Source organism: Cololabis saira, chromosome 17 (assembly GCF_033807715.1).
Source record: "Cololabis saira isolate AMF1-May2022 chromosome 17, fColSai1.1, whole genome shotgun sequence".
Taxonomy (NCBI): domain Eukaryota; kingdom Metazoa; phylum Chordata; class Actinopteri; order Beloniformes; family Belonidae; genus Cololabis; species Cololabis saira.
Genome location: NC_084603.1, coordinates 26,709,196 through 26,724,825, shown reverse-complemented (window position 1 = coordinate 26,724,825; position 15,630 = coordinate 26,709,196). Strand labels below are relative to the sequence as shown.

The following is a 15,630-nucleotide window of genomic DNA, read 5'->3' as shown; positions in this document are numbered from 1 at the left end:
AGGAGGGCAGCACAGGAATGTATGAAAACTTAAGTCCTTTGTCAAGCCTGAAAATACCCGATTTAAAATGACCTCTACTGTTCCCCAGGGGCTTGCTCTCATTGGCTGCGGCTGCTGCTAAATGTTTGCCATAGCAAGTGTGAGCCAAGAGTACGAACTGTATAAAATAAATGTGTACTATTCTGCATAAAAGAACACCCAACTCTTTCAGTCACTCGAGTGTTAATGGCCAATAATATACAGGACCTGTTTTTTTTCTGCTGTCATAAAGCGGACTAAAGCATCAGAGTTGTTAACATAATTTGCTACGCTGAACTAGTTATTAATCTCAGCAGACATGAATAGAGCTCCATACAGCGAATTGCCTGCCACACATCAATGATATAATGTGTGAATTCCTGTGGCCACAAGGGGAAAGAAACATCAGACCTTTTGATTAAATTCCACACATAAAGAAATCACACGATATTGTGATTTGTTACATTGCTGCTAAAAAAAGACCTCCTTATCACTGAATGCTAAATGAAGCATTTGTCATGGAGCTACTATCTGGCTCTCAAAGGTTAAAATAGCTGCCTGCTATTTCAGTGTAAAGAACACGCAGCTCTTTGGCTGCATTCCCACTGTAGCTGAGGTCCAGATTTGCTGGGAGAGTCACAGAGATACAAAGAATGTGGCCACACTTTTGATCTGGACAGCATGTTGAGACAGTTTTTACAGTTATGGAATGCTAAAACACAACAGACAACAATGTTCTCATCTTGCAGCTCTCTACCCCCCTTTTCTTTCCTGGTTTATTCCTTAATAATGACACATTTCTTTTTGTTTATTGAAATCTGTCATTGTTGCTGTCTGTCTCCTTTTGTCTCCATGAAACTGATACTCCCTCCACACTGCAGTGAGATGAGCCTTTCTGCTTTAGGATGAGAGACCACAATAACTGAAATCTGGACTGCTGCATTTGAAAAAAAGAGAAAAAAAAGGCAAGCTAAAGTGTAATGCAGTACATTTGATGTATCTGCAAAACAGCAAGGACAAAGCGGAGACATGCTGACGACTGCATGATTCTGAGCATGTAGCAGAATAATATGTCTCTTTTCTCCTACCCAAATTTCAGCTCCACTCTATTATTATTCCCAGTGTACAGACTCACTCAAGGTTTCCTGACCATGTATTTTTAAATCTGCAGAGCAGCTTCAGTGAATGCAGAGAAATATTGATACTAAGAGGAATGAATAAAGGCTGAATCAATAAAACATCTAGTCGACTAAAATTGGAACAGGCATGCATCTGTCTTAAAAGGAACAACTATCTACATGATCTGAGCCAGAGAATATTTTTTACGAGCCTGTGAGTCTTTGTACAGTACATCTGGCAAACATCTAACACTTCTAAGATGAAATTATTTCATCCAAAACCACTCGTCTACACTCTCTTGCTTTTGCCCAAAACGTGCTATACAGTTTTTAAATAGCAAATTATTCTAAATTGCTTCTCTGTTGCCATGGATACTCCCCCCTTCACTCTAAAACCCCCTCCCACCTCAATGCCAACCCTGTTGTGCAATTACATTAGAGTGCCAAGGCATGGTGAGGTATTAAAAATCTGTAACGGGCAGGAAAGAACAGAGACATAGTGGAATGGCATGTTTCTGTAACAAGAGATCACGTAGGAAACCAGGAAGATTAAATATGTAGAAGCTGTTAAAAGGCGCTGACCTGTATAATGAAAGAAACAGCATGAAGTGCATGGCAGGGAGGGAGAGAGTTGGGGGGGGGGGGGCACTGAGAGAAAATGGCACAGCACAGAAGCAAAAGGCAGTCTATTTCAAGGTTATTGATGCCATCTTTTTCATGACCTCATTTTTAATTCAGAGCGCTGGGCCCTGACAGCTAATCTCGGGAAACGGTTTAAATAAATATCATTAAAGCTTCCCTGTAGCTGCAGCGGCAGACCTTGGCTTGGACATTTCTACATTGATTTTTCTCTGCACGCTAATGAACGGCGCTCTGTGACTAAACAACAGTAACTTTGAAAATGACAATTAGCTGGGGTTATCTCTTGTTCCATTCCAGCTCTGCAACTCCATTTCTACAAGTGATTACCGCCTGCTCCTGGACAGCATAAATATAGTTATTATGCCCTTGGCTCCATCTTTCACAAAAAAAAAAAATCTCCTAGGAAACCATTTCATGTGATTTTATCATTAAAGCTGTAAAGGGATAATGTGTATAATTTAAAATGAGAGCTGAATGCTTGTGGATATTTGCGGTCTTTAACCCAAATAACACCAAGACAGCCAAGAATATCCACTTAATTGAAAGCAATTATGTCCTGAAATATTGTTTCCTTTTTTCCTTCTAGCTAGATAATTTTATTTTCCTCTCTACTTTGCCCTGCTGAGTCAAATCAGACTTGATCCTTCATTGAGAGGAGCAAAACATAGGTGTCGTTCCAGCCTGTACACTGTACATTCTCGCTTTTGAATAATATTTTTGTAGCACACTGACTAATGATTAAAGGTGGAAACAAAGACGCCTCTGGGGAACAAACACACACTTCAGCGAGCCTCCAAACAGCCTCATTCATCATGCAGAGAGAATGGCCGTGTTTGCTGAGTTAATACATTGGAGCTAATTGCCCTCCAAGCAGCCCAAACACCAAGGCTCAGCTAAAATTATTCCCCTGAATGGAAACTTTCTCAGCTTCAGCTGATCTCTCCCTCAAACACGTATCCCATCAGTGCACCGCCAGCCTGCATTCGTACACCTTCTCTCTGTCTGCCCGGTGGTCACTGCAGTGTGTGGATATTATTGCTTTGTATTGATTCAGCATTATTTTCTCTCAGCTGCTTCACGGTGGCTGGAGAGGGAAAGGCCAGCACAGCAGCAGTCACACCTCAGCACGTCCCATGTGAATTTGTCCAACTGTGCCTGCCTTCCTACGACCCTATTTACACCTTACAGTCTAATGAACAATATAGCTATTCGCATATGGCCTCAGAGTCATTTATAAACGCTAAAAGAGGAGAATAAACCCAGACTTCTGCAATGATATACCTTTATTCACCCCATGCACTGATAGAGAAAAAAAAAAAAAAAATTCTCAGTCACCTATGGTTTTGCAAATTTCCTGGAAAAGGCACTCCAGCCGCTGCAAATTCGCTTACAGCATGCAATCTTGACACAATCTGAAACTGCCTGGCTCCCTCATATGGCACTGTTGGCATCTTCACTGTATTACCGACAGGTGTGTGTGTGTGTGTGTGTGTGTGTGTGTGTGTGTGTGTGTGTGTGTGTGTGTGCCTGAGCTGTGCTGATGCATAAACCCACAGTAGCCAGAGGGATGTGGAGAGGGTCGACGGCCCAGAGGAACGACCTGCTTGAAGAGCAACTGGTTATCTCTTGCTGGGAAGATCGTGTTTGGCATTTGTTTAACCTTGGAAAAGTAGCTGTCTTGTGTGTGTGTTTGGGTATACTGTATGTGTGTGTGTGTGTGTGTATTTGAGCAGCGCTGCATAATACCCGTACAGCTCCCTCAGGATCATATCCATATGCTTGCTTTGGTTTGGTAATACCATCTGAGTGATTATAGTGTGGAGGCTCAAAATGCTGCAGTATCTGACTGAATGATTAAATGAATACATTAAACTGGTGTTTTCATTTCAGCTTGCAGCTTTGTGTACTCGTAATGCAAATGTAGTGGAAAGCTATACACACACCCATATATATATATATATATATATATATATATATATATATATATATATATATATATATATATGCATATGCATCCAAGTAGGTCACTTAATAATTCAAAACTTTGCTGTGATTTTCAGCTTTTTAATCCTCTTTGCTTTGCTTGTTGAACAGAATAGGGGACAAATGAGAGAACTAGTTCATGCCAAACAACTAATCAATTCAACCAAAGAATATAACTGCGGCTCATCGTCGTATGAATTGATTCAGGTCAATAGGGAACATATTTCTTAATGCAATTACAACCAAATGCATTAGGACCCCGGTGAGTGATTCCAAGCACTGTGCTTCATGTTTTAAGAGCATTGACTTCACTTGAATAAGATCAATATGTGTCTTGTGGTGTTGAATAAAGCATTGTGAAATCATTTTTGGATGGAGCTGTGTGGAAGTTTACTCACTCCAGCTGCATTTACTAACAATACCGTGTCATGTTTTCAGACTTCCGAACAAGACAACTTACCTCTCGTAGTGTCTTCGTGTACATGTGGCTGCACTCGTGCTGCTTGGGTTTCCACCCAATTCATCGTATACATGCTTCCACTGCCGGCGAACTGTGATCTGTAAGGGGGGAATGAGACAGCAAAGAGATAAGACAAAGAAAAGAATGAAAAGAGATGACTACAGACGACTACACAGAGATGACTACAGAGTGGTCAGCATCATTTCAAGGTCTTAGGGAGTTACTGAGTCATAATGTTCCAGTTATTAAATTCTCAACACTAACTCACTAACACAATAAGCTCGGTTACCACCATGCAGTCAATTGTTCCTGCTATAACTCCTTAGCCCAGAACAGATGGGAATAACGGACGGATTCCAACACAAAATGCAAAAATCCCAGCTGCCACTGAGCTAACAAAGCCTCGACATGAAACGTGAGATAATCAGCTACAGATATGGGGGTTTTAAAAGGATACGAGCCCCAATTATATGAGCTGTATCCTGTTTACAGCCTGATCTGGCTGTCTGTTTGGATGACATTACATAGTGGGTTAATCAAGAAATAAGCATGAGCAATACACTTGATGACTTAACATGAAACACTGACTGCACTTTGGAAAAAATGTTGCACATGAATAGTGAATGAATCCACGGCAGGTAAGCCTGCCAAGTTAAATGTCTCATACACCCTCAGTTCTGTCTCACTTTGCTTGTGTATACACTTCCACATAGCACTGTACCTATGACCACTTGTGACTATGTATATGCAGTTCACTTCATCTCCAACGTGGGAAAAAATGAGCGCTTTATCCAATTTCCTTCTACCCAGTGCAGAACAGATGAACATGTGTTTTCCACACCAAGGGGGCTTTGAAACAACAGCACCATTTCTGCTAAAAGTGGCTCTGAGCAATACTTTCTTACTTGGGAAAATAGTTACTGACCTCAAGGGGGCAAAAGGTGGGCAGGAAAAGAAAAACTAAGGAATAAAGGAAGGAGGCAGGCAGTGGACAGCATCAGAGGGAGGGACAAGTTGCAAACAGAGGACAGAAGAGGGCGGATAACTGAAGGAGAGAAACAGAATGAGGGGAGAAAGGGGAGAAAGGGGGGGAGGGTGGTAACAAAAGAGAGGGAATATATTACCACATATGTGAATACTTACCAACTCATATCCTCCAAGTTTCTGAGCAGCTTGAAACATAGTCCAAAGGTTGACTGTAAGAGACAAAAGACAAACAAGGCAGTTAGGAACTCTGGGAAAAGGACCAGAGCAGAAATACGTTACGTCATATACAGTCATTATACGAGATGGAAGGAAATAAAGAGATTGATTCCCCTAGTGAAGAAAAAAAAGGAATATCAGAGAGTAAAAACACTTCATTAAAAGTTAAACTCTATCATTATTACAAGTAATTATATACTCATTTTGCCAAAGTCCTAATTACTATACTATTATATGGTCCAATACGCTATTATTACTATTATTATGGCAGATAGATAGATAGATAGATAGATAGATAGATAGATAGATAGATAGATAGATAGATAGATAGATAGATAGATAGATAGATAGATAGATAGATAGATAGATAGATAGATAGATAGATAGATAGATAGATAGATAGATAGATAGATAGATAGATAGATAGATAGATAGATAGATAGATAGATAGATAGATAGATAGATAGATAGATAGATAGATGGATTCCAATACAAAGCTGAACCTCAGCTGCAAATAAAAACTGTGCAGCTGTACAAACACCTTAATGTGTGAAAAAGACATTTGTTAACACTCAGCTGCAGCCTGCAGCTATGAATGAAAACCATTACAAGCATCAAACGCTTGGCAATATGCTGAAACTTCTGTTTGAACTAATGCAAATTCATTTGCATTGATTTCTACATGCAAATACCCCATGACAAGCCATATCAGACTACACTACGTCTTGTGTAACATGTATTTCTTCTAAAAATAGCCACGTAAGCTTTTATAAAAGGCTTCAAATCACTGCTTCTCTTTGAAAGAAAATATTTCCCACAAACAAAGGACCACAAGTTCATTGTGGGACTTTTTGTTCCAATGACATTTGTATTTGCTTTCTGTAACATCATTGTTTAACATTTTTATATGAAGGCCTATAAATAAGAAAAGGAGGCCTCGCCTGGGGAGAAATCCATCAAAATTCAATCTGTGCGTACACAAAGCCTTGCATTTGTCAAAATGACATTTTCCTATCTCCGCATTTGACAGCATTGATTTTTTTCCTTCCCTCCTCTCTGCGACCGTTGTCAATGCACGGGTGGAATAACAAAGGGAGCTGGATAGGTTGTTCTGTTTGAACTGAGCACGCTGGCGCATTGTGCTTTCAGACTGTGGAAAAAGAAAGATGGTCTATTTAACTAGCTTGTTATGCATCGACTGTAATTACCACAGTCGCACACGGGACTGGGAGGGGACAGAACATATAAAGGAAATGAGAGAAACTGCCTTTTCTTAGATGTCTTGTCATTAGTAATTTCTTTTCTTAATTCCCTTCTGTTTGGCAGGGGCAATTATCACTGAGATAAGGATGACAAAACAGGAACACAATGCAGCCTCAATGACACACCGATGGCATGGCAATTAGACAACAAGGCTGGAAGAGGGAGACAAATTGGAACTGATGTTCACAATCACATGCTGATGTCCAAGAGCTGCAGCACATGTGTAACACATTCAGACGTGCACGCTTACTTACTGGCTAATCTTGCAGATCAAGTGTTTAGATACAGAAATGAACCACTGATACTCTATCTAGAATCTATTTTCACTTTTAATGCTAAATAAAAAGGCAGCAGCTCTTCAGCAAAGTCAATAAAAACCACATGATTAAACGAGTAAACAAAAACAGAGAACCAGTGAGTTGCATTATTAAAATACAATTTTAAGTCGCCCCCTGGGCTTCAAGTCATTGTTTATGACTGCATCCATCTCACATTACAGATATTTAAATCAGGTTCAAATTCAAAAATACATTAATTATTCCCAAAGAGAAATTAATTGAATTGATGAAAAAGATGGCAACAAAAATTAATTTTTTTTCTTAATTGAAAAATAAACATCAATTCTCTTTTTTTTTTTAATTGTTTTAGTAAATTTGTCAAATATTAATAAATACAATTTTTTTTCATTTCTTTCCAGGATTTCCAGGAGTATTTGGGAATTTCTGGTCTTATAAATGAACACAACAACTTGGAAAAAGAAAGCAGATTGTTTAATCACTCATAAGCCCTTATGCCCGAACATGTTTCATCCAAAGGTGGAATAGAAATTCAGTCTAAGAGAGACCAGAAAAACAAGTGGACCAACATACCAATAATAGAGGTAGAGGCAGATTGAACTATAATGTTTCATACGCTATCATTCTACTGAGGCATAAAAACGTAAGCGTTGACGTTAGGAGTATATGCAGACATGGTTCGTATTCAGTCTGATGGAGCTTTATTGGAGCTAAATCAAATAGATATTTTACTGGCCCAGCCAACAAAGCATGGCTAAGTCTGGTAAATCATTCAACCATCTGTTGCTTTGTCAAACTCCAGAGAACTTCATAAAAACCATTAATACTAAAATACAACTAAAATAACAGAATTTTAACTTCCATAACAGGAAAGTGAGCTCTTTGATCCTTTAATGCATTTGTACTGAGCTTAAAGGGAAGAATATGAAAACGGGTGCTGATTACATCTGAGGGCTTGTATTAATTATGATGTTTTTTTCTTTTTTTTCTCCTCTTTACATGTGCTGATGTGTGCTTGCTGCCAAGGACGAAGTTTAAACAGCATGATTTCACCATTTAATGAGAGCCTTGCTTATGATGTGTTTGGTTTTGAGATTCAAAGCATGCACTGTATGTAAAACAGTTGGCGCGTGGACTTGGACTTTATTCTGAGCTCAAACAGAGAAATGCCAACTAAAAGTAAAGCGTATTGGGTATATAATTCTCCTGCTGTCTCGCTGCGTCCTCCTCTCTCGTTCTCTATCTCCCACAACCACAACAACCTATTTAAGCTACAACATGTCTGCAGTCAAGATGACAGGACTGTCAAAATACTGTGGTGAGGTTAGCAGAGTCGCGGCGACCACAGCTTACCTTCATGTAATAGTTCAGAGTGATGAGTTTTACCAGGCTGTAAACTGTCACTGATGCATTCAAAAGGCATCTCCCCCACCTCTACTGCCTCTTGTTAATTTGCTGGAGTTGTCACATTGTGTTCTGATCTTAATGGCTAAATCCTTACTGGTTCCTTCTGACAAGCCCGCCAATATGAGCTCCTTCTACTAAATGAAGACTGAGGAAGCAGTTTAATTTGAAAACCACAGCTCAAGATGAGGATTCGCGTTCTCATGCGCCCTGTCTCGAGATCAAACCCCTTTAAAAAAGGCACTCGTCTTTTTCAGTGTCAAGACACCAGAGTGCACCCTTTATGGTGTTTATGTGCATGTTGCTCCCCTGTGCCCTCGTGCATTCACAGTGCAAGCTAAGCCTCTGACCTATATTACAGATCTTTCATCTTGGGTAGACTTGTCTCCCATACATGTGATGTACTTTTAACACCGTTAAAGGACGTTCTTGGCCTTCACAAAAAAAAAAACCTTTGACAAGTGTGAGAAGATATTCTCTCCTTGTATGAAAGCCAGGAAAAATGTGCTCTGACAGGAAGCCTCCTGAGACTTTTTACTAGCTGCTGGATGCAATGCTCCTCCACCTAAAGTCTTTTTCCTTTAGTTTATTATTAGCACAGACTGATTGTGTGTGTCTGTTTGGGTTTTTTTTTACTCTTTAAAAAGTGTGACATTATAGAGATTTTATTTTTGTCTTTTATGTTATTACCTGACAGTAACTGCCAGCCATCTGCACATCTTCTCCCTAGTCTGGCTGCGTAGTTAGGACCGAGCAGATACTTGCTTCTCATTTGATCACAACAGGGGGGCAGTATAGTTAACGTGTGGTTAGAAGTGCTGATTAAAATCCACAAAGGGTTTTTCCCTGCTTGTTTACCATGATGTACAGCTTTGAGGGTGCAATTTCACTTGAAACTGTACTTTGAAATCTGTTTCTTTTAGTTTCTTTTCTCCAAGCTCTTTTTAGGGCTGAAATATGACGTTTGATATATAGGTTTTATACATTTAAATGTGTTCTTACAGGTGTGTGTGTGTTTTTTTTTTTGAAAGTCAATTTTTTTTTCAAGTGTTTTACCTTTTTATCTTCTCTGAGCTTGCCAACCTTCCCCACTGGCAATGTTATGACCTGAATTTTCAAAGTAACCCCACTAAAATCTACCCACACAAAGTTTTATACTGCGTCTAAAGTAGAATACTCCTTTGTGAGGGAATAAGAATAAGTTGTGCTACTCACTCTGTTTGAAGCCGAGGAAGGGGATCCTCTCGATGGGCGTGTCCCTGTCTTTCATGTACTTGTAGAGCGCTACTAAGAAAGCCTGCTCCTCTGCTCGGCTCTCTTCTGATGTTTCCTCCTCTTTCTTCTCCTCCCTCCTCTCACTCCTCTCCTCCCTTTCCTTCTCCTTTCCTCGCTCCTTCTCCTCGGCGGAGGATTTCTTAGCGAGGGAGGTGGCCTTTTGTTTGGCTGTTGTGGTCATTTTCCCGTTGGGTACCGTTTTACAATTTGGTCTGACCTGCAAAGACAGGAGCCCACGCAGTCAGCAGATGCATTTAGGGGGGGAGACTGAAACATTAACGAGAGCGTTATTCAAACCAGGTCAGACAGTTTGGATAAGATGCATTTGGGTTTAAGTACAAACAAATATTCCTAGTGGCCACAGAGGAGTCCTGTCATTGATTATCAATGGAGCAGCTCTTCTTGTCATCACAGATTAGCCACAGACAAGTTTGACTCAAGCTTTGAGAGCGAATTGTTAATATTGATTTAACTCTGCAATGTCACTGGAGTAACAGCTGTGTTGGCTTTTAGGAAAGATATTTCCTTTACTTTGAATATATAGAGAAAGATACATGTATAGTAACTGAAAGGCTTGGAAAGTAGTAAAAATATTTCAGTAAACTATTGATTTTTCATGCAAATTGAAATACTGGTTTTCTGGCACAACTGACATGATCTCAGAGGAAGCTGAGTTGTTCTTCTGTATTCATAATGCTGCTCCGTGTTGATGGAAATGCTGGTGAAAAGAAGATAAACATGCTGTTTTTCAGTGGGATCATGTCGTGCTTGTTTAAAAGACTATCATGTGTTTGCTGGAAGATAAAAACACACAAAGAGCGAGTGCTGCTCTATAACAGATGCTATCAAAACTAATCAAACAATGATTAAATAAGTCAGAGGAAAACAAATTAAATTCATGGCGGTTTCAGAGATTCGTCCTTTCCCAAAAAAAGAAAGGAATAGAATTAACAAATATCTCCGAGGATCATCAATCAAGAATTTCACAACAGAAAATGCCAAACATTCCCAAGGTGCAGCCTGTCACTTGTAGTACACCTTCCTCAGATTATGTCATCCTTTTGCATAACATAGGAAAGTCAGAGTCACATGTTTTCCTGCGTGCACGGCTTGTTATGCCGCACTACACCGCTGCCGTTTAGGTCACAGTGTATTGTTTGGAAAGCTGCAACACAGTAGCGGTGCTCTGCAAGCGAGCGCACTGTGATGACCTGGAAAGCTGTTGGTTAGCAACAGCATTTACCGTATCACTTTCCTCATGTTTTGTGCATCAAACTGAAATTGCCTTTGGGAATCAGTGAGCTTTTGTTGGGTGTGATTCCTTTTACTCATCTAATCTCACCTTGTTCGTGGCTTTGCTCTCTGGGCTGGAGGGGTCCTGCACTGCCACAGCTGTTGAACTTTGGGATGACCCCGACAAGCCCTGACCCTGAGCCTGACCCTGGGAGTCCCGCCTCTGCGAGAAGGACAGCTTCTTCTTCCGAGGCCGTCCTTTTAGGTTGGGAGCTGAGGGAAATAAAAAAAATCAGTGAATGAAGGACTCTTCTCACCTCTTTGGGGGTCACATCTATCGTTTTTTACTAAAGTACACTGGATCTCACATGCAGAATAACACATGCAAGCTTTTATAGCTAAAAATGAACTTTAGAGAACAGAGGCTGTGACAAGAACATTTACAACCACAGAGAGGAATTTCACAGGCCTGCTAGCCTGTAGCTAATTATTTCTAAACTGGATCAGTGCAACGTCGTGCTGAATGGGGTAACTGGCTGCCAAATTGCTCCAATGTGCTAGTAAACATGATCCTCAAGTTGCCTCTCAGCCTAAAAGAGAAACTGCATTTAAATTCCAACCGATGTATTTTTTTTAGACAAGAGATAAGGATCGTCAAAGCAGTTGAGCAGTTAGTAAAATAATACAAACGACAGATGCCGGTTGACCGAGAAACCCACAAGGAGGAAGAAATTTCACACAGTTTCTGCAGAGAGAAACATTTAATACAGATGTTACGCATACTTGTCTGTTTCTTACCAAAACATGTATAACATGAAGTTGCTGTTTGCTTTGTTTGTTTAATTCCTTCTAATTTCATATTAAAACATGAGATTAAACTCCAGCACTTCAGAAGAACTGACCGTCAGAGCTCTATTTTTGGTTTTTCTCTGGCTAGTCTGCTCATGTCTTTAAGCTCAACGCAGTTAATTAAAAACACATGAACCTGCCTGATAGGAGCCCTTTGTTTGAAAAGCTGGCAGAAATAATTGCTCAGTTCATATTACACACGCAATAAAGTATTTAAACCCTCCAAGTCCTTTGTACACCCACGTTTATGTCAGCCTGCGATTGTAATGTAACTTCTTGGCAGAGTGCCTCGACTGAATGCAGCAACACAAACAAAGATAAGCTCAAAGGAAAGAAACAGAAAGAAAATGAGAAAAACTTCAAATAATCGGAGTTCACTCCCAAATTTATCAGTGTCAACAATTATCCTTTGCATCCACAACGACAATTAAATCTCACCCAAGGTTGTTATCTGCCAAAGATTATTTTTGTCGGATCGAATTTCCATCAAGAAAATGTTGCAGTAACACCAGAGCTGAATAAAATCAAGAGCAGTTAAAAGGATCCAATGCTCACAACTCAGCAGCTTATCAGTTCATGTTGTTATTTTCACAACCGCTGCGCTGTGGAAAAACAGTGTAGAGAAAGCTCTAAGGACATTGCATTTGTCATCTCTTTGGAACTGAAAAAACAAGTTTTCAACACTGTAATCTTTGCTTAGAAAGCACTGGGTGTGTTCTTGCCTCCACAGTTTTCTCATTTTGTTGCTCACTCTGCAGCCTTTATTTAGCCAACTCATTAAGATTCAGAAATCACATGAATCTTGCTGCTTATTTATTTACTTGTGACTATTTGTCAGGAGACATAATCGCAAAGTATTTCCAGCCACATTTCACTGCATTTACAGTGTCATTCTATTGTCATGCTTGGGCTTCTGTTTTAAAAAAAAGATGTTTATGGAAACAAGCATAAATACAGTTAAAATGACTAACTGATGACATACATAACATACTGTGCTCCTTAAAGTGAAAACATATGCAGTATGACATAAGACGGACATTAAATGACCAATTTATTTGCTGGATTGACTTGAGATTTTTATCTGAGTGAAGTCATACTCTGAGTGCAGTTCTGTTTTTAGTCCAATCACTACCCCCCCACCCCCCTGTGACACCCTACACGCCGTTACGTAACCTGCCTGTCTGTTTACATTTTTCATCAGGTCAAATACTGCTGCGTAAGAAAATGCTGCAATTACGGCAAGGCACTGCTGCATGCCACACGGTGCCAGGAGAGAGTGTGGGATTGGATTAACGGAATCAGTGTTAGAGGACAAACTGAGCAAATTTAAAGATAGGTATGGAGATGAACTCAGGTAACACGGTGCATTCATTTATATTTCTGGACAAACACAGGCACTGAAGGTCAAGTGGGTGCGTTCTCTCTGTGCTGCAGGAGATATATGCTGATCTGTCCTTCACATGGCAGAGGTGCAGAAGGGAGGAGTCCTGAGCTTTTGAATAACACCAAGAAAATCAAACACTGGCAGATTGATTTTCTCGAATGGAAACACAGATATTTATAGTCTGCAGGAAAACAAACTGAACATCACAAGACAATGATTTTACAGCACCCTGGGAGATGTGGTATTTTTACCACTCTGTGGGCATTAATGTATTTGTCAATGTACCAGAAAAAAAGATCATTTAGGCAAGCCTGACACTTCTTTGTAGAAGCCAAAAAGACGCCCTACAGTCACACACCAAAAATGGATACTGACTGAGCTTTCACTTCACCGTTTGCATCCCATTGAGTGGGTTATTGCTCAGTCTGTGGGCTTTTTGCTTATCTGGGACACCACCATGACTCGAGACACGCCTTGAAGTGGCCAGAGGGCTCTTGCCTGGTCCTCCGGAAAGCCACAAAAGCATAAAGCTCACGTTTGCACGTGCATGCATGCAAAAAAACCAACAAACAAACAAAAAAGTCAGTTACACACTGCTGTCGTAATGATGGTGAGTGGATATGAACATGCATAAACACACACATACGGACATGTAATGGGTATTCCCTTAGATGTGAATCCATCATGACTTCTCAAAGAGCCGTGAGCCGTGGAAGTCATGACAACTTCAGAGGCAAGGTGCATAAAAGTGACAACTTGCTCTCTGGATGACGTCAAATGCCCTCAGCTCTTATTGGCTTTAAAGAAGGCTCTGTTTAATAATTTCACACTCTCAGATTCAATTAAATACAGAAGTAATGCTATTTCATTGATGTCAGTGATAATGGAAAAACTCATTAGAGACAGCTCAGGAAGGGGTTCTGATGGGTCTATGCTTCAACAGAGTAAAGCCACAGGGAACCAACAAAATGGACTGATTGACTGAGAGGCTGCTGGGAATAGAGAGACATATAAAGTCGACTGGCTAATTTAGCTGATGGATGTCTAAGATGATAAAGCTCACTATCTACGTACATGATCACTTAATGAACAGTAAAGTGGTTTCAAAAATCCCCTTTAAACTAAGTGAACACATGATCTTGCTGATAGCGTGCATGTTTTTGCATTTGTCTGGCAAACTGAAATAAAAAGCTTGGGGATCTAAAAATACTTTGATGTACTTAAGCAGATTAGCAGGCAACTCATCCCTTCACTTGGCACTTTTGGCATAACAACACTCATGACTGAAATAATGAGTCACAACTAAAGATGTGTGCAGTGGTTTCTATTTTTACCCACACAGCAACATGGATCAAAGGGTGGCAAATTCACTTGGTCAGAAGATCAGATTGTGGGTTTGGAACAGATGTAGAAAATTAGCACAACTACAGAACAGGAGTTCTACAAATTTATGGACAGACAAAGATCTGTATAGATGGTGTATCCTATTAACAGTGATAATTTGTCATTTTACCTCCGGCACAAGCATGGAGTTCACATTTAAGGGGGGGAATTAGAGAAGGAAAAAAATTATAATTTTTTGGTCGGGAGCTTACATTTGGGTGTTTTGAGTGACTACTTGCTTAAAAATTCTGAGATGACACATTTTCACTTATTTGCGGGGGCAACCAAACCCTGAAATTACCATGAAGTGAGCAGTTCAGATTTGAAAAATACTGTGACATCACAAATCCAGACCAGATTGGAAGTATTTAGTTTCTCCTTTGTCTTTATCTCCACCTACTTTTGGATGTTGCTGCATTTTTACTGTTGTACTCCTTCAGTGGTAGTGCAAAGTAATTGCAAAGTGATTCAAAAAAGGTGGGGGGAGCTGAGCCAAGTAGTTGACTCCATGCCCTAAAACCAGTTCCCATGAACATAGCCGTAAAGGCGTGGTTGAAAAGAGAGCTTTTATACTCATATTTTGGGCCAAAGCATCTCACAAATCAGTGATTTAGGATATTGTTTCAACTTTTGTAAAAATGCCATAATAATATTCCCCAGAAAGACAACAAAAGAACATAAGGACACGCTTCATCTTTTACCTTTTAACCTTGTTTAATTTAGGCTCAGCACACTGACACTCCACTAAAACGCCACAATAAAACTTCAAAATAGGTTTGAAAAACAACATGAAAGCAAAAAAAGAAAAAAAATGCACTCACTATTTTACCCTCATAATTATTTAACTAAATTCAAATGAGTGTGACTGCATGAAAATAAATGCTGCTTTGACTGTTGCAGCTGCAGGGATAAGTAATATCCCCCTTTTTTACCCCTTAGGGGTTGTCAAGTACATCCTAAGCAACAGGACACAATATGGAAACCATTAAACCTACTTTGAGATATGAACCAGCAACACTCCCCCAAACTGAGACTGACTAAATGACTGAAGAATGTCTCATCGACACTTTCATGTAATAACATTTCCACTTCTGTCTGCGCTCATGTCCCTTATTCTAC

The 15,630-nt window shown here is 39.9% G+C and overlaps 1 protein-coding gene across 1 annotated transcript in view; it reads right to left on the bottom strand.

Annotated features, from left to right (window-relative positions):
* Nucleotides 1–15,630, bottom strand: part of arid5b (AT-rich interaction domain 5B) — a 76,378-nt gene that overhangs the window by 7,912 nt on the left and 52,836 nt on the right. The window contains exons 5-8 of the mRNA XM_061745920.1: nucleotides 11,005–11,168; nucleotides 9,603–9,879; nucleotides 5,365–5,417; nucleotides 4,222–4,319 (exon numbers count right to left, since the gene is read on the bottom strand). Of these exons, the coding sequence (XP_061601904.1) occupies nucleotides 4,222–4,319; nucleotides 5,365–5,417; nucleotides 9,603–9,879; nucleotides 11,005–11,168 (592 nt within the window). The remainder of the gene's footprint in view (nucleotides 1–4,221; nucleotides 4,320–5,364; nucleotides 5,418–9,602; nucleotides 9,880–11,004; nucleotides 11,169–15,630) is intronic.